We start from the raw sequence: 23166 nt of genomic DNA on the forward strand, positions 1-23166 counted from the left end.
TGCTGCCAACTGCTCATGGCCTGCAGAGACCAAGTGCAGTACCTGGAGGCCAAAGGAACTGGAGAAACAGAAAGAGAAAAGTCTATATTTAGAGAAACAAGGCAGTTCAGAGGTTGGCCCTTCAGCTGAAAGAGCTGGGGCCATGAGGAGTAGACGATGTAGGTGGTGAATAGATAGACGATCATCTCTCTAGCAAAATTTGAGCTACATTAGAAGGAGGTGTGTTTTTACAATATCAGCTAGCAGGCAATATAACCTTCACACAGACAAGCCACCCTTTTGTTTTATTTAGATGTAAAGGCTTGGAGTCAACCCAAGGGTATTGCTCAACTGTAGTGAACTGAGGTAAACCGTACTTTTCCTTTTCTCCACCAGCATTGCACACTAAGGTAACAGCACCACTGAAAAACACATCTTTCCTCCTAATGAAGAAACGAACCATGCCAGAGGTCAGGCAAAGGAAGAAGACAGACAGAGTTGTCCGGAAAAGCCTGCTGGAATACACTGCACCCTGGGTGAGTTGCACAGCCAGAAGTTTGCAGGCACAGAAAGTATAACGCCGCTGCCTTTTCAGGACTTTGTATCGTTCTTCTCTCTGGTAATTCCTGCACTTCTTCCCAGACACTTCTGTGCAATTTGTTGCCACCTGCTCCCTGGATTTGAGTGTGATCTCAATGGCTTGAAACTCCACATGGCCCTTAGGGACCCCTGCCCTTGCTCCAGCTTTCAGGCAGCTGCGACGCCTAGTCAAGTTCTTGGGCTGCCCCTAATTGTCACTCAGTGGGAGTTATGGCCAAGGTGAAAATAAATCAAAGAAGGGCAGCATGGATGGGAAAGGGTAATGCAGATTTTGATCAAAGTTTGATCGTTTCATTTTTCTGAGGAAAATTGTCCTTGGTTAAAAGTCAGAGGATGAGGTCTCAAAAATGTGAAACTTCCAGAAAATCTTTTTTGTAGAATTTTCTCCTCCCTTTAATATACCACTGTTCACATGGCCACATGTATTGTTTTGCTGGTAGTGTACCACATTTGGGGCAGGCTTTGTGCTTTGTGTGTGGCTCTGAGAAGTCCTCCTGCCCATTTTTTATTATTCACCTGCAAGATTGCACATTCTCACCTCCCAGGCTGTAGAAGTAAATCAGAAATTTAGCAGCTCACATAAGCTGATGTTTGCTCAGGGCAGCAGCAAGCGGGGAGCAGGCAGGAGAGACCTGGCAAGCCCATTTTGACTTTATTTTGTGCCCCTTTAATGGCACCAACTGAAAATCAGCCATTGAGCTTGGAAAGGATTGACATGTACCAGATGATAATGTCTCCAGAGAGTGGGCTGAAAATTAAATCCTTTGAGAACAGGCTCTCCACAGCTGAACCATGTATTCTTTTTAAATGTATCCTTAATTTGATACAGGGCTACTGAAGCTACATCTGCACTATAAAGAAAGGAAGCAACGCAATAAAGAAATCAATACCAGTTATCTCAGATGGAGACCTATAGCTCCCAAATGCACTGCAGGACTGGATGATGGACTAATGGTGCTAGACTGCAGCCTGTCCTTTTGCTTTCTTTAGAGTTGTCTCCCCAAAACCAAAGGGCGAAAGGGCTGCTTTTACTACTCACTTTACTGTCTCTAATCAAAACAGTCATTGAATCAGCAGAAAAAATGGCCTGCAGGGGAAGAAGATTTATGCATGTTCAGAAAGTAAAAAGAATAAGGATTTCATGAGTTGCACATCATTTAATGGGCAGAAAACACAGTTTTCCGCCCCTGCTGTTTCACCTTATCATCAGAAGGCCACATGAGAAGATTATGTTAGGGCAGCCTAAGGTGGAGATGTGAGCTTGGAGCAATTATATGGACATTCATTCAGTTGAAGAATGGCTTGTGACAGTTTAGTTTAAGTTGAAGCACTCCTCGGTTGAAAGGAAGGGCATATGCCAAGGTAAATAAGTTGTTTAGAAACAAGTTAGCCTGCTGCTACTTTCTTAGTTAGACAAGCCCAAGGCTCAAATGTATCTGAATTTAAGCAATGATAAGATACCCAGTTGCTCATGTAGAATTTGGATTTCCTTCTGGAGATGAATCTTTTTCCCTACAGTTGTTTAGGAGTAGTCAAGAGCAAATAGCCTCCAGCTGAAAGTCTGGAGTTAGACTGCCTAAATACAGGTTAACTCCTCTCACTTGGTGCTGGACTCATACATTTTCAATCACACATTTTCAAACAGTGCATGAGAATCACTTGCAACACTCGCGTTCCAGCTGAGCCACCCTGACTGATAGCTCTGCTGCAGGACAGTCAGGGGAGTTTTGTGAAAAGCCCCATTCATGAGCGACAGAAACAGAGGTAACACTGCTTACAAGGGTGAAAAGGGCAGTTAAAAGACTGCGTTAGTACAGAGGAAAAGGCCTGCTTATATAAATCGAAGACTGACTAATGTAAAAACTGAAGCTACTAGCTATTGGACCAGAAGGAGATTGACAGAAATCTGCCTTATTAGAAGGCAAATAACAAGTGGATAGGCTATTCTGTCCAACACCACTCTTCTCTGGAGACCACAGAAAAAGTAGCATTTGTAGAGGGAGAATTAAGCCTGAGGGATTTCACAGAGAGAAGACAGACTGTCCTTTTCTCCTGAGATTTAGCCTTGATTTCCACACTGCAAAGATCACATCATCCACAAGACTTGTAATTGCAGTGCACCTGTGGAGACCCCACACCACTGCTGCTGTGAGGACCCAACGCCAGGGTCCCAGAACAAAGCCCACACCGTTCTGCTCCGTCCTCCTTCCCCGAGGCTTTTGTGACCAGTCTCCACTCTCCTGCCCTTCTCCAGTTTGTACTGGTGTCTGAACACTGCACAGCACTAGCAGAGCAAGCTCCTGGGGATGAGCTGGAGTGGCTGCAAGCGTGGAGAGGCATTGCCACTCTCACAGGCAGCTTTGCACCCCGCCGTCCTCCCTGACCAACTAGTGCATCCTGCACCAGGAGGGCTGGCACACAAGCTGCCTCCTGCACTTGCATCCCTTCACTGTGCTATTGCTTTGTCCCTTCTGCTTTTTCATTCCTGAAAACTGAATAGCAGACGCAGCGTTTTGCTCTGTGTGAAGAGGGACCACTTTGCAGAACAAGATTTTATCCAAGATCTTCTCTCTGATAAAGCAACTTTGAGAAGTTTTTTCTTCTGTGTAACTCCTCAGCTTCAATTTCAAAACACCATCCTTAGCTCTGCCTCTTTTCTTGCATCCTAGTCAATACCTCCCCAGACTTTGGCATGAGTTCCCTGCTGTGTTTGCCATGGTAACCACACTGCCAAAGTCCCTGAACTTAGAAACATGAGAAGATTTCTTTAACTGTTTAGTGTTGTGCCATGACAAGTTTGTGTTCAATCGTTTTGATTCTTTAAGACCATTCAGTCTATTAAAATTAGCACAACAGATGCATGCTGTCCAAGTATGAATTTCCCTCTATGCAGTCCAAACCAGCACACTCTTAACTCCCCTTAACTTGTTAACTCTTAAGAAGGAATGAGGATTTTTGAGGAAAATAAAATCTGTACCTGTTTCCTCACATGTATATTTCCTTCCGCGGGGATGTTGTAAGCGCTCCGGATCAAATTCTTAGCAATGAAATAATAATATATTGAAATGACAGACAGGGGAATGATATAAAAGATCAGAAATGATGCCATTGAGTGAATTTTGGGATGTAGCCCGTCAGAATGTGGGTAAGGAGCACAGCTGATGAAGGTTTTATTAGTGCCTTTGTCATGGAAGGGGTGCAAATCAGAAAACACAGCTTCAGGAATGGCAAGCAACATGGAAACAATCCAGATTATAGCAGCTCTCATACAAATCTTCATCAGTGCATGGGATGCTTGGATCTCCATTGGTCTTACTATAGCTTTATACCTAAGAAAAGAAGAAAGAAATCATTTACTGACCTCAACACTGATCAGTTAGAATACTTGGGCAATTTATTTGTGCTTGTCATTCATAGATCCCTTCCATCTATAAAAAGCATACAAAAATCATTTTTACTCATGGCTGACAAATTTTTTTAAATGATGTTTTAAATTTCAGTTTTTGATGGATTCCTCATTTCAAAGCAGAGCCACCTGACATGAGTTCATTCAGTTTCATGTGTATTGATTCTCAGTTTATTCAGTTTGCAATTGATCTGACAAAGCACAGTGCTGCTTGACATTAATATGTATATGTCCAAATAACATAAAGATAGGAAGTGTAATCATAGGGTTCTATTGAAAAACATGTGACAATTTACACCCCTTCGCAGAACACTGTTCAGGGAAACTAGAGGGGTTACTGAATTTGCAGGCATTGCCACATATTTCTTTTAGAGCTGTGAGTACACAGCCTTTTGCAAGCCAACTCTCATGTTTTCAGAGGCTGCAAAGAGCATGTTGCCCATTTTGATTGCTGTTTGGTGGTGTAGTTGACATTTGTCAGTTGTCCATAACTCAGTATAGCCAGAGCTGCTAACTGACTTGCTTAAAGAAAAGTATTGCTTGCTATGCTAAATACATAGATGACAGTTTTTGATTTGCTATTTTGTCTTTCACAAATTCAGCCTTTCACAAAATTGTGTTTTAGAATCCAAGAAAATGACAGCAGCAAACTTATTTGAACCTGATGTGTGGAATGGGAAGACCAGAGAACAAAAGAGCCCTGGTCTGGCAGGAATGGACACTACAGATAAATTACAATTCACACAAATATTTAAGGAAAACTCCAGAAGAAAAAAAATAGGAAGAAATATCTACGACTTTCATAAATTATTATACAGGTTCACTATCATAACAATTACAGTCTTGCTATTTCCAGTGAATTGCTCTGTTGGATGTTCTTTCCAGGATCTACCTCTCACACTGGCCATGGCTCACTTGGCCCTTGGTCTCTGTCCGCTCTGTGGGGTTGCCAAGACCCTGGGCCCTCAGCTGCCCTGGCCTGTTTTTGGCGTGGCAGTGCACTTGCCCAGTCCCCATGTGGCTGCTCCAGAGTATGTTTCTCAGCTCCTTCCAGGGTCCCAGCTCTCCCACTGGTTGAACTGGGCCCTGAGATGGGAGCGGGGGGTAGTGAGTATAGCACTCTGCCCAAGACATGACAGCACACGCCAGGACTCAGCCGCCCGGCAGCCTGAATATGAGCTCCAGGCACATGGCATACATGTGTGACAGGTGCCCTATATACTGTAGTCTGCATTACCATAAAGCTTATCATTTTATAGGTGAGTCTATCAGTCATACACTGTTTTTTTTTTTTCCGCAGAATTGCTTCACTTACAGGACAACCACACATTCAACCTTGAGTTAGAAACACTCTGCTTAGCACACCTCATCTCTCTCTCTGTGTGTATATATATGTGTACATATGTATGTCTGTATTTTTATATGCATACATGTATATTTATATAGAAATATATATAAATATGTACATATAAACTTTATATTTAAAGACTGTATCTGGACATCTTCCCATCTGCAGACGTTTCTCCATACGCTCCCATGGGTGTCTAGAGTAGCTGTTTTTCAGCCCTTTAATGGCCTGCAGACATCATGCTCATTAGTCTTTTGTTTAACTGCTTATTTGCCAAGCTCTCCCCTTTGCTATAGCTATACAGCTATAGTAGCCAGACACAGTATTTTTCATGCTTGCCTAGCACTGCTTTAACTTGTACTCTGAAGTTGGAGGTTAAGTGTGCTACAACTGTTGCAGTAATAAAATGGAAGAGATAGGCAGATTACTAAAACAATGCAGCTAAAATAGCTTACGTTATAATCTGGTTCACCAGTTATATATTATTGACAGAAGCACTAGCTAACTGAAAATCTTCAGTAAACCTTAAAGAGAATAAATACAAAAGGAAACGAATTACATATCAAGGTATCAAAAAATTTAGTTAATTCCAAGCTCCTTCTCTAGGTGTTTATTGTATGCTTATCATCATGGCATATTAGCATAATTATTTCAGTAATTTTCTTATATATAATGTAGCCAGCTGAGAGAATATTTTCCAGTGTTAATTTCCAGTAATGTGAATGAATTGAAATATACAGAGAAAGAGAGATTCTGTTTTATTTTTACGAACATAAATAGATTAGGAAGAGTCAGAAAATGAATCCATTTCAAGTTATTAGCACATTTTATTTAGAGATGGCATTTCCAAACAATATAATTTTGAAAGAACGTAATTACAAATGGCTAGGAATGCTGGCACTGATTATTAGGCATTTAGTTTATTTTATAAAGCCTGCTACAACAGATATAAAGAAGATCTATGAAAGGTTTGGGTTGCCAGGATCTCAGTGTAAACCCAAATCATGAGGTCAAAAGTACAAAAAGATAAACTGGAAAAAAAGAAGCTAGAAAAAAAGGTTTTGAAAATGTAGGTTCTCAGACATAGGAACATGGGTACATGTTTTCTTACAAGGCTGACAGTTGAATCAAATTATTTTGCTGACTATCTGTATGACTTACTTTATGGTGAGCTAACTTACTCAGAGATCTTCAGTAATTTATTTTCATCTGAGTATTAATGCTTAATTGGTCAGTATTGACCTAATGGGAATCTTTATTTCCAGCTGCATTACTGCTATTTTAATGAGTCTCTCCCTAGCTTATGTTTCAACAGCCCTATTTTCCCACATCAGTTTTGGTTCTGACTGCAGAAGTTTATTCTCTGCAGGGACACACTGGTGTGTGCACAGGCCATCTCCCAGCACTGGGGCTGGGGGGGCTCTGGAAGAGCTTCCTGTTGGTCTGTGCTCAGAAAAAGAAAAAGCTGCATCTCTCGGCTGATTAGTGAACACAGCTCATTTCCTTACTCCTCTACTTTTCCACACTACTTTCAAGAGGGGCCAATCCTGAATTTTATAATTTGGTTAAAATTTCTTAAGAATTGGAGCAAGGTGGACTGGTTTTGAGCAGCAACTAGTCCTGTTTTTCAGCATCTGTATTTTCAGCTTATGTGTCAAATATGATTTCAAGCTTTCCACAGCTTGTCCAGTGCCTCTTCTTTTTTTAACGAGCTAGTCTTTCCCTTATCAGCTGCATCAGGAGCTACATGCCCACTCCTACTCAGAAAAAGAATAGCTCTGGGAGCCATTGCTACTTTTCCTGCTAAATGGCTGGGCCTCCGCATGCGACAGCAAGCTCCCCCCATCCCGCAGAGATACTCTGCTCTCCCCTGGGCCATCGCTAGAGAGTTTTGCCATGCCTGGGAAAAGCTGTGATGTTCTCCCCCAAATTGCTGAGCACAGTTTTTCCTGCTCTGCACAATCAAATCAGTTGTGATCAGCATCACAGCAACGAGCTCAGTCTTGGACACTTCTGATTTCTATGATAGGCCATCCCTGTGAGACACGAGCAATGTCTAATCCATGCCATTTGCATCTCCAGCAAAGAGGTTTTAACTCTTAGCATTGTTAGCACTACAGCACTTCACACTGTCTCCTGTGAAAAGTACAGGTGGAGAGTAAGAAGCTCAGGTGTAAATGGCCACCCTGTGGCTGACTGAATTTGGATGAATTTAGATGAATCCAGTTCCCCATATCTGCTTTAGACCATGGGGGTGCAATGCATCTACCTTCCTAAAACTATCTGAGAGCAAAGCATCTACCTAGGCTTCTGCTATAGTCAGTGGAGAGAGAGGCAATTCCAGGGGTAATTCCTCCAGTCCTGAAACAGACATCTGAGAGGGGTGGAGTGGTAAATCCTGGGGAGTTGCCTCTCTTTCCACTTTCTGTAGAGGGAGTCTGGGCAATGAGAGGACTAGCTTCATAGGCAATTTCAGGTGGCTAAATTTAGGAGTGAGCCTGAGGTACTTAACTTTCCCATACTTAGCTTCCAGCATTTGAATAATCCAATCCACTTTGAAGAACACTTTGATGAATATGTCCACACACCTTGGCGGAGTTATGGACCTAAGTGGCCAGCAGAGTGAGTGCTTATGCAAAGTTCTTACACAGTGTTATTTTCAACCCATGCAGTATTATGAGATCTAAGAGTATGTGTCACATTAAACTCAGATTGTCTGCAATGAACCCCGCCATGGCTTTGGGTTTATCACCTCTGCTTCCTCTCCCATTCCATCTCTCTCTCTCTTTAATTGTTGTATGATACTGCTGTGTTTCAGGTGAACTCCCTTCCCAACCTGCTCTTAAAGAAATTCTTAAAAAAGAATAAAAATCAAAGATATGATTCATGCACCACAATAAAGGCCAAAGCTTAAAAAGAAAAATGTGCCTTCTGAATACTCAGTTGAATAAAAAAATGATATAATTAAGAACTTGTGTCAACTGAGATCTCTCTCCAGTTTTCAAATGGCCCAGATGAAAATGACTGGGTTGCTGATTTGCTGGAAATATGAATGAAATGCTGACCTTTGCTGTCACTCAGTCTTTGGACTTCTCTGTTCCCATTGCACTTGCTAGGCTGCAACCTACCTTGCACACTGCAGCTACAAATGACTTTCTGGCTGGGACAAATGCTGGTGTTCTCTGTGTTTCAGGGTCTCATTCTCTGCCATCACAAATAAATTACACATGGGATTTCAAAAAAAAAAAAAAAGAAAAGAAAAAGAATCAGCCCATCATTTTAAATCCACTTAAGTGCAATAATCACAGGAAAACCTCAGAAGTATTGGCTAGGAGTTTTGGCCAAGAGTGAACATCTCTTTGTAAGGCTCTGGCAAATAAAAGCTGTTCCCCAAGGTGCCTTTAGGATTCACCCCACAGGGGAATTCACACCTTCACCTTCTGTAACTGCTCTGATGTGGTCCCTATTCTCAAGAGTCAGTCTCCAAGCCTCGGAGGAGGAACCTGGTCATGGAGCTGCTTCAGCCCAGTGGCTCAAGCTGCACAAAGGATTTGTGGGAAGGCTGGCACTGTGCGGCACAACATGACTCCTCCGCTTTCTGCGACAGGGCTAGCAGGGGCTGGGCCAGTGCTACCTGGGCATCCTAATGAAACCTCACCCAGTGCAGGGTCTTTGACAAAAGAATTCAGTAGCATATGGTGCACAGTCATTTCTCAACCTAATCCCAGCAACCAGAATTCAATTTCTGATTGAATTTGTTATAACTGATAGAATTAGAAAAAGTATTGGAGAAAAGATTGGTAGGAGCCCAAAGAGTGTTTGCTTCTCCATTGAATCCTGGCAAACATCCTGTATCTGTCACTTAAGATCTGTATTGTGCTCATTGGATAACTGTTTCTCACCACTGAAATGACTATAAATTGCTAAAATGTGACACACACAAGGTTTTGTGTGATAAGTATTTTTCCCACCAAGGCTAATATGTCAGTGAAACTGTGGAAAGCTGTGTCATTATCCTTGTGTTAATTATAATGTTACTAACGATGACATCACCAAATGTACTCTCAAACTTTGACTATGCAAACACTGGTTAATACTATACACTTATTCCCAAAGCCACAACTTTAAATATAAACACAGAAGCATTTTTGTCACAAGAAAAACAGTTGCAGATATATTCTCCAAAGCCACTGATCAAAATAAGGCCCCAAAAGAATGTCAGTACCCTAGATGCAGCTTCTCAGCTCATGCAAAGTATTTTAGCCATTTCTGTGCTCCACAACTGCGCAAAGAAAAAATACACATCAGCTGAAATATAAACGGACTTTGCCCTCAAATTCATAGTGCCTGTATGCTCCTAAGCACAGAGATACGAGGGGTTGCTTTTGCTCTTACATTGGCAAAGAAAGTACCTTATCCCTAAAGTGGCAGCAGGCCCAGTGTGTCCCTCATGTTTTTTTCCCTGTCACCTTCATCCACTTACTTGCTGCCAGCTACATCAGTCACAAAAATCAAAATAAAACAGCTAAAGCTCCAGAGGGAAATCAGTTCTTTTTCTTTGGATTTTAAATCAATTGAGCTCTATATGTCTCACTTTCTGTTTTCTGCTTCTTTAAGGAGGTATTGCTATATTGTGTGGGGAAGCTGGTGCTGTAGGCAGCCTAGCTTGCTTTCTGTTTTCTGACTGTTTTGTACTAATGCCTTTCTCCCTTCTCTTATGTCAGTAACTAAAACTAATATATATTCCCTCTACAACAGCCCTCATTGAGTGCCTGATAGGTATGGGTGACAAATAGCAAGATGGGCTTTTTAAACTGGGAGATATCACCTGTCTTTACAAGTGCCAGGTCAGTAAACCCTAATTTCAGCCAATATCACTAGTGTCTTTTTTAATAATAATAGTTCCTCTGTGACCATGAACTTAGGGATATATGGTACAACATATCAAGGTGAGACTGCAATTTCTGCCACTGGTAATGGCAAACGTCCCTCCCTTATGGCAACAGGAGGCATCTGCAAAAGTGGATGTTCACACAGGCAGCTCACCAGGGATGTTCCTTGTGACCCAATAGGACAGCAAAGCTTTTATAGCAGCATTTACATACATCCCTCTCATTTATTAAATGTACCTTAAAAAGAGGCACTGAAGTGCTCTCGTATCTCCTTCTCCCTCATTTTTTTCTGCAGTAGGACTGGAGCAAGAGAAAATGGCTGAAATAAGCTTTCTCACAGAGCACTACTCTTTTTTTTTTTTTTTTTTTTTTTTTTTTTTTACAGTCCTGAAGATACTTCCCCCAGCCGAACGTCTTCCCTCCACCTCCCTTCCAAAGCAAATGGGTAGTCGTGTTACGCACAGCAAGGCCCTGTGGCTCTACAAAAAAGCTGGTGAGAAATATCTGAAGTGAAAAAAATCCTCTCCATCCTTCCTACAGGGAAAAGGAATTCTGCCACTCTGGAATGGATTTGCAGGAGTACTTTAGAGTTAATGCAAGTTTAAATAATATCATCCATTACTATGTCTTACAGAGCGTTTACATAAGAACATCCTGGCCCCCACTCCTGAATTTGTAAAAACGTCTGAAAAAATAAGTGCCTTAAAAACTGTTCAAACAAAATTTCTGAAAGCTTGCCTGTCTTTGCTTCATGACCAGCCCCATTGCTTAGACTGCAGCAGGCTGGCAGACAGATTTGTTGTCTCTCAGACCTACTTTATGGTTTCTGTTTTTGTCTGAAGTTAGAAAGCCACTTTCAAGCTTCTGAATCTGTTTTAATTAAGCTCTAATTTGAGATATTGAGCTAATGTGTACCTGAAATTTAAATAAAAAGCGGGGTTTAGTTGGAGTGGACTGAAGTCTTAGAAAAATAGCTGTGTGGATTACTGTGAAGTAAGAATGCTGCATTCTTCCCAGCTCTAGAAGATGAGCTCCTGAAATTGCAAGTGCTTGCTATTGTAATGATGAAAGAACAGCTTTTAGTCAGTGCATTCCCATATTTCTGTTCCCACCTGAATCCAAAAGAGGAAAAAAGCATGTACAATTCACAGTTCATCTGATCCTGAGTCATCTGTTCTGATTTGTAAGCTTAATGTGTTCACCTTGATCTGGTCTGGCCTATGAACGTAGTGAATGAAAATCTTCTCATTAAAAATTTGTAATTATGTTCTGCCAGTATCACATTATTGTTTTGTCTACGTAATCTGAAGAACTGTCACAATTATCATGCAAAAAGCCTCAAGCAACAAAGGAAAACTTGATGCTATATGAAGACTGCATAAATGAGACATATGGAATCTTGTTGAGTGTAAAGTACAATTTTGAAAGCAATGAAAAAGTCTTTCTAAGTATCTGAAGAAATTTATGAGAAATACAATGCCCCAAACTTTCTTTATTGTTTCCACCATGAACACTATGAATATTTATAGTTCGAAGACAAATAATTCAATAAATCCACAAAATTGTTAGACTGTCTAACCCATCAACACACTCCTGCAATCTATTTTGGGTCTATCTGCTTTCAGCATACTTAGTTAAGATTACGATTATTATGCATGATTCTTGGGTAAACATCTGTTATTAAAATCTTTATTTTAGTAAATTGCATATGGGCACAAAGACATCTCTAATGGGCTAGTCTTAACATACATTGCCAGGTGCTCTATTAATTAACATTTCAATGGAAAAAAAAAAGATGCAGTGATGGAAGTGGCATAGTTCTTACTTTTTGAAGCCTGAGTTCAAATTTCAGTCCATATTCCTGCATACTGCTACGCCATCCTGGAATCTGGATTAATAAGAATTTCAGTCTAGGAATGACTCAGGTGAGAGTGAGAGTAGAGACAGAGCATTTTAGACAACATTTAAATTACACTGGTATATTTGGGAAGTAAAGCTTAAACAGTAACCACTTAATAGTAACTGTCCAGAGCACAAACCATTCCATGAATTAACTATAGATATGGAAAACGATGGATGGTAAGGTTACTACAGGAATTAATGGGAGTTCTATGGACGATGCTTTCCTTATTAGAAAGTGCCCCTTGTACCTAGGGTAACTATTCTCAGTGGATGATCTTCAGCAAAGTCTTTGAATGAAGCCCTGATCCCAAGTCAATGATTTCAGTGGGAACAGCCTAGCGGTTTGATACAGGTTTTGCAATTGGACTTGAGACTTGTCATCTGAGGGAGGGATGGTACCCATTATTTTAAAAACACCATTTGACTTCAAAACTAGTGAGTTCCCCCATACAGCCAATACTTCAGCTTGACATGTTTCTCAGCATCAGCCATCAGTATAACTGACTGGGAAAGTAAACGTATAGTGGGCAACACTAACAACACATAAGTAGTTGAGCAGTAGCTTCTCCACCTTGCCCTGAAAAAGCTCTGCCAGGAAAAAAGCTACTCTGACTGAGAGAAAAGGTGGAGTTGTGATAAAACCTCAAAGGCATAATTAAAAAAAACAATATACAATAGATGGGAAAAAAAGCAAACGTAAATGACAGCCAATATCGGAGTTTAAAAATGTAGGTGCCTGATAAGGGAAGCTGAAGGAGCCAACACAATATCAAAGGTCACTGTATGACAGACAAATGTGCATTTTTAAATATATCAGGAACAAAAAAATCAGTAAGTCAGCTATACATGTAAATGGTGAAAGTATAAACGATGACGGAGACAAGGCGGAAAGCTATCGCTAGATATTAATCTTTAAGAATAAATGCAGAGGAGGTATCCACACCATGTGTGCAGTGCTGTAGATGTAGTAGCAAGCTTGCCAGCCGTATTCAGGAAGATGTGAGCCAACATCTGCTAACACAAAACATTTTCACACCAGCAGGCCTGAACAATTTACACCTAGGAGTATTAAAGGAACCAGACAGGGAACAACTATAACCACTGGTGTTTGTTTTTCACAAACCTTGAAGAACTAGAGAAACTCCCAAGAACTTGAGAACTGGCTCCAAGTTGTGAAGTTTCGAAAGGTGAAAGGTGTGAACAAGGAAACTGCAAGTATTTGGATTGCCTGAGATCAACTGCTGACAGAATAATGGAGCTGTAAATACTACCAAGAAATTATGATTAACATCAGTTTCTATTGTTTAATGCATGATAGATTTTGTCAAAACAAATTGCTTCCTTTCTTTCTTTACAGGATTATCAGTCATGTGAAAAGGATGTGGGCCACATTGGCATGTAAGGGAGGTGCAGCACGTGTGGTCATCTTGGCAAGGGTAATCTTGCACATGGATAAGTGCCCAGGCACGTGTGGTTTCCCCTCCCCCATCCATGCTCACATGATCCATGCCCCTCTCCCATGGGATGGGGATGAAAGTAGCAGTAGTGAGGCCACAGCCAGGCCAGGGGGAGCGGTGCCAGACAGAGACCTTGAGCCCCATGGCCTCACCAGCAGGCTCCACAACAGGTCTCCGAATGTGCTTGTACAAAGGTGCCAGTGCATGGAGCCATCCCTAGCCTGGCTCCTGGAAACTAACTCCGGCTGCAGTGCTCTTTGCTGCATTTATCAGCTCTCTCCAGCAAGCTGTAAAACTTTTGCTGGGAAAGTTTGCAGATGGCATGGTGGCTGACCAGACTGCAAGAAATATCAGAGAATCATTGGGATAAATGACCATAGTCTAACAGAAGCCACATCAAAGTGCAAAATAGTATATCTAGGACCCAAGTGGACATGTTATGCCAACAGACTGAGGGTCTTTCAAGGAAAGAGGTGAGCAAGAGAAGACCTTAGAGCAACTCTGTAGTGCAGCTGAGAAAATGAAATATCTCGTCATTCTTATGGTGTCAGGGCTTTAGAAAAAAGTCTGGTATGCTTAACTGATGCTTAAGTCCTTTCTGTAACTTTGTAAAGACAGCAGTCATAAGAGACTGTCACTTCCATATAAACTTTCAGCTCCATTTTGAGGCAAAAGTCTAATGCAATACTTGGCTGTTATTATGTTATTAGTCAGATTATTATTAGCAATGTGGCAGTAATGTTGTCTCCGGTGCTGACAGTGCTGTAGAACCATGCTGAATGCTCTGCTTGTTGTATTGTCTACTTTTAAGAAGGACATCAAATATTGGGAAGAGTTTGAAGCAGGCTCTCAAAAGGAGACAAGAGCAGAGAAAGTAATTTTAAGTCAGTTTAGCTGAATGGTGGCTTTCAAGGATGACCACCATGTGAAGGTATTTTCACAGTGAGAAAAGCAGAAGTGAGGGATATTTCCATCCTACTGAGAAAGGTGTAGGCAGATAAAGTGGTTAGAGGTCAGACAAATTTAGATTTGAAACATGACATCATTTCTAAGCAGTGAGAATAACAGGTTGCTGGAGACACTTGTGGAGGACAGGTTGGTATCTGCATCATTAGTCAGAGTACTTAGGAAGATGTCTAGTGTCATTGAAATGACCTGTTTTGATCCAGGCACTAATAAATATTCAGCAGCCTCTGTGCATGCAGGTGGGGTGTGAGAAGAGTTATTGAACTGGATGGCCAGAGCAGCTGGTGCTGGTGTGGCATCTTAATCTCTGGCTATCCCAGGTCATTTGACAGGCTATAACTAAATCTCATGTTTCAGGGCTGTGTGCAAGTACCAAGAGATAATTTTTCCTCTTGGTGTGTCACAGTACTGTTTTCCCTCCTGCCTTCCCATGGAGCTGCAGAGACCAGCTGTAGCAGGAGAGCAGGTGAGGACAAGACGAACAGAGCTGTGAGGATGCATCTCCCTTAGATGCTCTGCAACTTCCTGCACTCAGGTTAAACTGATCACCAGACTGAGGTCAGGAAGGTAGTTTCTTACAAGACACTTCAGCTTTCTGCCTTCCTCTACAGCACATGATCTGGCTTACTGCTAACGTGTCTTTCAGTGCCTTGCCACCACAGGGGGCCCAGGAGTCACCCTCAGTTTCTGCTCTTCTGGATGCTGAAATTCACTGCTCTGCCTAAGATTGTACACAGAAGATGTATGGGGGGGAAATGAGCAGACTGCTATGGACAGCAGGTCAGACAGGATTTCATGGCTCCTGGTATCTTAAATAGTATGATGTGAGTCGAGCACATTGATGCAGAACTGGTGAGAAACCACCCAAGAAGACCCCACAGGGTTAGTGTTAGTGTCACTTTCCAAAATAAAAAGAAAACAGGTTATTGCAGAACCTGTTTGTGAGCAAAGCAACTGTTGGATGTGTCACTGCTTATACTGTAAACTGTACAGCCCAGGCTGCCCACATCTGCTTTTTTTAGCTGAACTCTCTAATGCTGTTTTGTGGCCAGGATGTTGTCCACATCTGAACAGCAGGTACTAATGCCTGAGCTGATGTGACCACCGTGGGCTCATCACCCGGCAGCAATGATGACCTCCCAGCCTGCTGCATTCAATCTGACACACAGCCTGCAAATTCTCTGCAGCCAATTCCTCTCCCGGTTAACAGTATGTACAGCACCTCGTACCATGAGACCATGACAACCGATTGGGGTTTTTAGGTTTTACTGAAATGTAAACAATAGGTAATCCAACTTTTCTTCCCTTTGATTGCTTAAATATTGACAGTCTCCAGCACATTAGTACTGACTTTGCCCTCAGATCTGCGCACCAGTCCCAGTGATATAAATGGAAGCTGTAATGTTCCTGGTATTAGAATCACATCTATCATGTTTTAGCCATCTGCTCTGGCTAATCAAGATATTCAGAAAGTTTGTGCTGTTTGCTCTGTTTCTCTTGGTGCAGATGGATGCAGGGGCTGAGGAAATGCAGGCTAAAAACAAGAGTGTTATGAGTGTTTATATTGTGTTGACACAGTGGCCAGCAACACAGGATCTAAGATTCTGTCCATCAGCTGGAAGAGAAGTGTGTGTCCATCTGCACATGCACCGTGCACTCAGCACAGGAAGAGCAGCTGCAAGGAAGAAAGCAAATAGCTAGGATCCAGTCCCCCTCTCCAGGAGAGGCTGCCCAGTGCTTCTGTGGAAGCAAAAGCTTTGTGTGGGGACTTGAAGCCCCTCAGATTTTCTTATTTGATGTGGAAGAACTGATGTCCTGGCTTAGGTTGTGTCCATGAATGCAAAATGTAAATGCAGAGGTATCATTCTGCCATTTGCATAGGCTAGATTAGGGGTTGTCTTGGTATTTCAGAGTGGCTTTCTCCTGTTCAAAACCTTCCTGATGCTGCACAGTTAATTATATCACAAGTAAATTGCCTGAAAATAGTTCCTCAGTGACCTTAAAGGGTTTTCATGAATGCTGTGGCTAGACTGCCTGGAATAAATTAATAACCACTATGGACCTGTCATTTCACAACTGATGGCATTTAAAGAAAAGTGTCTTTCAGTAAATCAAGAATCTACACTGTGGAAAACCAGTCTGGCTTTCCATAGCTTTTTTTTTAGTGTGGCACACTTCTCTTAATTCTCTTGTGGAAATATACTACAGCAATTGTAGAATAATACAAATGAGGAATGAACTGACATGTAGGTATTACTCCTTTTTTGTCATTGTACATGTTGTTAATAGCAGAGGCTGAAGACACCCAGAGCACAGAAGAGAGGAGCCCAACAAACAAAGATTTTTGCATATTTAAAAGTATCTTTCTAGAAGCTCTGGATCTCCTTCTTTCCCTTCACCACTGTCTTTTGGGGGAAAGGATTGGGTTTTTTGTTTCTTAAATAAATAAACTGTCGTATGAGTTTTATAAGAACATCGGAAGGCTGTGTCTGTGACCTCTCCAAGGGACACAGCAGTGCCGGAAGCACCGCTGCATCCCTACATTCAAGTGCTGAGGTTAACATTTCCAAAAGTGATCTCAATTTCTAACTTCTTCATTTCAGTTCTCAGAAGTGCCACCCTACCGCAGTTCCTGCCTTTGAGAGCTGGTCTTGCCAACATAAGCAACCTAACCTCATGTTCATAAATTGTCCCTGTGTGTCTATCCACACTAAATGATACTCCTTTCTGCGACTGGCTAGCTGGCAGATCCATGTGGCAGACATTCCTGTAGTTTGCCAACACTAAAATCTTGATAAGCCAAAGCGCTTAAAATAAAGATCCATTTGCAAACTCCAGTTATGCTTTGCATTTACTCTGCCATGTGCTTGTAAAAACAACATTACTTCAGGAAGGTTTCACTGCATGAGCACCAGGTCATTTGGTTTTTTACTATCTCAGAAAAACAGTGGGGAAGTATGATCAGTACTTGACAGCTTGGGTAATTCAAATGCAAATATATAAACCCTGTCAGTCATGGAAGAAATAGTCAATTAAATAAAGACATTTTCCATGACAAGGGCAATTAAATGGGCTGATTTTCCTCTTACCTCACAAAGACATTTTTTAATTCCTTAATACTTGCTGAGCCAGTCTTGGCTTCTCTGCCATCTGGGCTAGCGGCCCAGGTGTGTTCGCTCTCACAGCATGCCTTTCCACCACTTACACTGACAAGGAGGGCAGGCAGGTAGGCAAGCACACTCAAATGCCCTCCTTGTGACGATGTGCTGAGCAGTAGCAGAAGAAATCTTCTGCCTTGACAGAGCACAACAACAGCGCAGAAAGATGTCCTTCCACTGCCAAATTCATTTACAGTCTCTCTAAAACACACTAACATGCATACCCGCGCATTGACTGCTTGTTCCCTTGCTCTTGTATACTCAGCCATGGCGCCTTATCACTCACGGAGGGTGGCTGTAAGCACACCACAGGCCTTAATCCTGTCCTGGCTGTTCTGCAAATTTGCAACGCTGATAGGAAAACAGGTCCCACTGAGAGCACTCACTGCTCCTGCAAATGTAGCTAGACAGATGCAGGTAGCATGTAGAGAGCAGACCAGTCCCACAGAAAATACATTTGTAATATTTTTACCTCTTCTTTGCCCTTTCTCCCACACTCTGTTGAATAATTTCATTTTAGCCTGGTATGGGCTCATTGTTGTACACAGAGCTGACCTAAACACCTTGAGATCCTCCGGGCTATGCCCTACCTAACCAAACCTGTGCATATGCATGTGTGCATGTATATGCACATAGAGCACCTCATGGATTGAGGGATGCCTACAGCAGGAGGAATGGAAATCAGCGGTTTATCCCACTTTTTGGCAAAACATAGTCTTTGAGAAAAGCTTGCAAGTGAGCAGTCAGATATTTATGTGACTGGTAGGTGTTGGCAGGACAAACTTCTGAGAAGCTTTAGGTGCTCTGTGGTTGAGGCTGGCACTTAGCTAAGAGTTTACAGTCACCAGGAGATGATAGACTCAATTTTTTTAACCCAGCTTAAAATATGGGAAAGTGAAAATGGAAGGAGTAAAAGGGTGCCTCAGGAAGGTACCTTTGCTTAAATGATGTGGGCTGTGCAACATATACTAAGACTGGGACTAGTCCTTAGAAGGCGATCTGAAGCAACGACGATGATTTGTATCGCTATCATAACATGTAGCCTACTTGTCTCACTGCTCCCTCATGCACTGTATCTGCTCATCATCCACCACCTTTCATCTTGTGTTTGGATGGGAATCTATCTGGGAAGAACACTCCAGTGCTTTCCTTCACATGGTAGAGCTCTCATTCCAAAGATGCCAGGTCTTTCCAGGCATCACTATGATATCTTTAGTAATGCTGTTTTTCTCACTTTCTTTTGTTAATGGAAGCTGACTGGAAATGAGGTTGTTTCTTTGCAGAATTATGAATGATGGACACAAGGCCTGTGGTCCCTTTCCACGAAGCCAATGCCATGAGGTGCAGTTCAGACCACATTGGGTAGGAGGTTATTCTCTCCAGGGTCCATTGTGTCAATTTTTGAGAACAGGATCATTCAGGTGCCTCATGAGAGCATGTCAGATAGGGCTGACATCACTCAACATTAGCCATCTCAAAAACACACATCTAATTTATGTTAAACAGCAAGGCTACCTCTGTACCCAAGGAGAGAGATAGGGACCCTGACACAGTGATTTACCCCAGCTCCTCTGGAGGAGTTTCTTTTCATGGGCCAGAAGGCACCTTACTGACTAGCTTGGAGTAGCTCTCAGTTCAGACTGCAAAAGCCAAGTGAGATAAGCTGTGCCTGAGCAGTGTCACCTGCCAGGCTCCTGGCTCCTCACATTACCCTGGCCATGCTGCAAAGCACACTGGCTTTGGCAAGCATTTCCATAGGGCTCTGGGGTGATGGAGGGCTGGCTGGGAAGCTCCTTCAGAGTGTGCTGCTTCCTGTCCTTGGTATAACAGTATATTTCAACCCAGAAATGAAATCATCTCAGGTGCAAGTGTAGTATCTCTCCATGCAGTAGGTGGCAGAGCCTGTCCCCAGCAGAGTATTGGGCTGTAAGTCCTGTCTGCAGACTCAGGAAGGCATCACAGCACTATTATATTCAACTCATGTTTGGGAAGCTTTCCCTGTACATTTTAAGCTTATTTTCTTAATGATTCTGACATGATTTATACTGGGTCCTAGAGTTCAGGATGACGTTTTTGAGGAAATGAAGATAGACTAATAGGCTGTGAGCTGACAAAATGTAGGCCATATATTTTTGTGACAAAACTATCCCACCACTGCTGATAATATACCAAAATAGAAAACTCAGTAAACATAGCAGATAAGGCCCATTTCTAGTTCAATGCACAGCATTTAAGCTTCATAGACCTGAAGATGGTAGAAGTTGCATTATTATCTCCTTCAATAGTAGGCAACAGATACCTTAGAAGAGGGCAAGATGGTCCCTTAAAAATGGGACTCTTCCCCCCATATGCGTGCCTGTCTCCCTTATAGCCAAGTCACACTTCAATGTGTTGCAACACTTCACTGCTGGTGCAGTGTGATGGTTAACAGGGTTCAGATAAAGCTGAAGTTGAGAATTTCAAGTCATCAGAAAACAAGTTTTCTACAGCTGCAGTTTTCTGTTCTGTTCACCCACTTCAGACAATAACTGCTGTTGATGTGCTGCTCAGTAAAAGCATTTGCAGTGTTTACTTTGTGTAGCACATGATCAGATAGCAACAAATCGTTTCAATATAATCTTCTTCTTTTTGATGAATTTTTCTTTTGCTGACATTTTTAAAACAACTTACATTACAGCTTTGGAAAGACCAATTTCCTAGAGCAATATTTATTATTTTCCTAACATTTTTTTCAGAATAGGCAGTGTTCCACCTGTTACATGAAACTCAAGAGTGAAAGTGTAGGTGATCCTTTCCTAGAAAATTTGTATAGTTTTCCATCCCTTTTACAGCAAATTGCCTGAAGACTGCTATCTGCACATAGGCACGTTTGTCATCTGCTATTGGGACAGACAGTGCTATTTTTATATGTATGCTTGAACAGAGGAGTTGAACCAATGTGGCTACAAAACATAGCGATCATTCTCCCTGTCTCTGAAGCACTATGGAGTGATCTGCTTTCATTGAAGCCACATGCCATTTATTGCAATACATATATGAACTTCCTTTAAAACTGAATGGAAATAATTTCATGTTTTAAAATGGTAGGTTGGGAGGAGGGAAACAGAGTGGCATGCAAGGGGCTACCTAAAACAGCCTATTTCCATTTCCTCATGACCAAGAAATACAGTCCCTGTGTCTTTTTGAGCAGGACAAAACTGAAAGAGCTTTTCTCATCAGAAATCTTGGCACTCCTGTGAGATTTCATAACTTTAACATGTTGACATATTATTCCTTAATCTCTTTCGGAAGCACCAAAATTGTGAACAAGGTATCTTGGCCTCTCTGATCTGGATAGATGTTTCTATAAAAGCAAACAGTCCAATAAATACCTAAAATCTTTTCAAGAGCGTAGGCTGCATCCTTCAAAGTAACATTTAAATTCAAATGTCTTTTGACATTGAAATCTGAATGCTTTGAGGTTGATTTCAAAATCCTCACAGAAATCTACAATAGTGCTCAACTATTAGAAGTACATTGTCTGTAAAAGTCAATCCTTTTTTATATATTCTAAAATAGCATAGCTTTTGCATGTTATTTTTACCAAATATTATTGGAAGAAAAAGTTGCTGAACCAACAGCACAGATCAGTTTTGATTGGATAAGGGGCAAATCATTTAATCAGGGAAAATATACTGACTAATGTGGATTGAGATGCCTGACTTCAGGCACTCTCATTTGAATATTTTGAGCGTATTTCATAAACTGCTGCCTTACATGTAATTAGCCTCAAGAAAGCAAGACACTATAAAGAAGTGATTTTAACTGCACTTTAAATTGTTCCTCCAGTGCCTGCACACTTCATGAAATATAGATCAATTATCTTTCTGGCAAATTTGAAAATGCTATCTTTTAACAGAGCAGCCTTCTTTAATGGCTCTTTTCTCTCTCTGGGCTTTAACTTGGTCTGTTTTTGTTTTTCTTTTAATTAAACTAGACTATTAGCTAAACCGTACAAGCATTTAGTTTAGTCTAGAAAAAGTATCCTGCATTCAGCCTACCTCCTTGAGTTTTGTGTTCAGAAACACCGGAAATAAACTAACATTGCTCTTTTTCTTCATTAGGTTAAAAAAGCCACCTACAAGCATTTTAGCTGTTACCTGAAAATATGCATTCATAATTGTGCATTTTATGGATCTGTAAATATCCAGACTTCTTTGCAAGACTACAGCAGAAAGCTTACCTGTCAGCTGAGAGAGCAGTGAGAGTAAAGACTGACACCCCTACAGAAGTGAGTTGTATGAAGGGAATAAGTTTACATCCAATTCTGCCAAACAGCCATTCATCAGCAAGGTACCTGCTGGCATCCACAGGCACACAAGTCACTAAGAGCAGCAGGTCTCCTAAAGCCAAACTGGAGATGAACAAATTAGGGACATTTCTCATGGATTTCACAGTACAGAAGATCTTAATCAAAGTAATATTGCCGATAAGGCCTATCAAAATGATGATCCCATAAATGGTGGGGATGGCATACAGGAACGCTGGGTAGAACCAGTCATCACTCAGGATGGAGAGATTTGCACTCTGGTTGACAGAGATGTTGTAGAGAATGAAGTTATCCATTTCCAGGTCTAGCAGGAGGCACTCTCCAGATGCCATTGTCCCACTTTATTCTTCTCTGAAGATAGTTTTCTTTGACAATCCTCGTATAAAATCTCTTGCTTTAATTTTGCTGCTGCTTGGCTGCTTTAAACAGTCTGGAGTTTAAAAGTCATACCACTTCATGATACATCTTGAAAATAAACAAAACAAAAAGCAACAACACATTGTTCATCAGTAGTGTTTCCATAAGTTTAAGAGAGAAGATTTTTTAGCATACTTTGAATCCTGAAACTTGCCTTTTTCTCATTGACTTGTTTTGCTGCTAGGTATTCCTCAGTTCTAAAAGGCCATCTGTCAAATTCGAAGACCAATAAGTGGGAGGCATTTTCAAAAGCAAAACTAGTTAAATTCCCAGCTTCAGTTCTGCCGAGCAGAATTGAGTCTAAAATAAAGGAATTACAAAAAGCAAGAACTTTTGATAGTTGCTGTCATTCATGCTGCAGTCCCAATCTCTTCCAGGTTTTAGCACCTGCATTTGCCAGCTGGATTTAAAGTGAAGAAAAAGAACAGCTCCTTTGACAACTCGGATCCTATAGGCAGGATCTTCTGGACGTCAATTCTTCCCCTGCTTCACATGATGACAGCAAGCTTGCTTAAACGATTACAGTAATTCTATGGAAGCTGCAGGCTAGTGCCGGAGAATGCCAGCCACCTACTGGACAATTTAATCACTGCCTGAATACATATATATATAAAAAATTGCTGTTAACTCTTTAGATGAAAAGAATTTACTCATTTATACCTTGTGAGATGAGGTTCACAGTCTTGCCCCCCCCCCAAAAAAAAAGCTTTGAAAGCTTTGTTTATTTCATAC

General features: G+C 41.5%; 1 protein-coding gene across 2 annotated transcripts in view; it reads right to left on the reverse strand.

Moving 5' to 3' along the window:
* Nucleotides 1-22923, reverse strand: part of GRPR (gastrin releasing peptide receptor) — a 32697-nt gene extending 9774 nt beyond the window's left edge. For both annotated transcript variants that reach the window (XR_010385489.1, XM_026120779.2), the window contains exons 1-2: nucleotides 21931-22923; nucleotides 3557-3908 (exon numbers count right to left, since the gene is read on the reverse strand). Coding sequence is in view for 1 of the 2 variants with exons in the window: in XM_026120779.2 (XP_025976564.1) it covers nucleotides 3557-3908; nucleotides 21931-22349 (771 nt within the window). In the remaining variant the exon portion in view is untranslated. The remainder of the gene's footprint in view (nucleotides 1-3556; nucleotides 3909-21930) is intronic.
* Between the last annotated feature and the right edge of the window lie 243 nt (nucleotides 22924-23166).

Source organism: Dromaius novaehollandiae, chromosome 1, assembly GCF_036370855.1.
Source record: "Dromaius novaehollandiae isolate bDroNov1 chromosome 1, bDroNov1.hap1, whole genome shotgun sequence".
Taxonomy (NCBI): Eukaryota; Metazoa; Chordata; class Aves; order Casuariiformes; family Dromaiidae; genus Dromaius; species Dromaius novaehollandiae.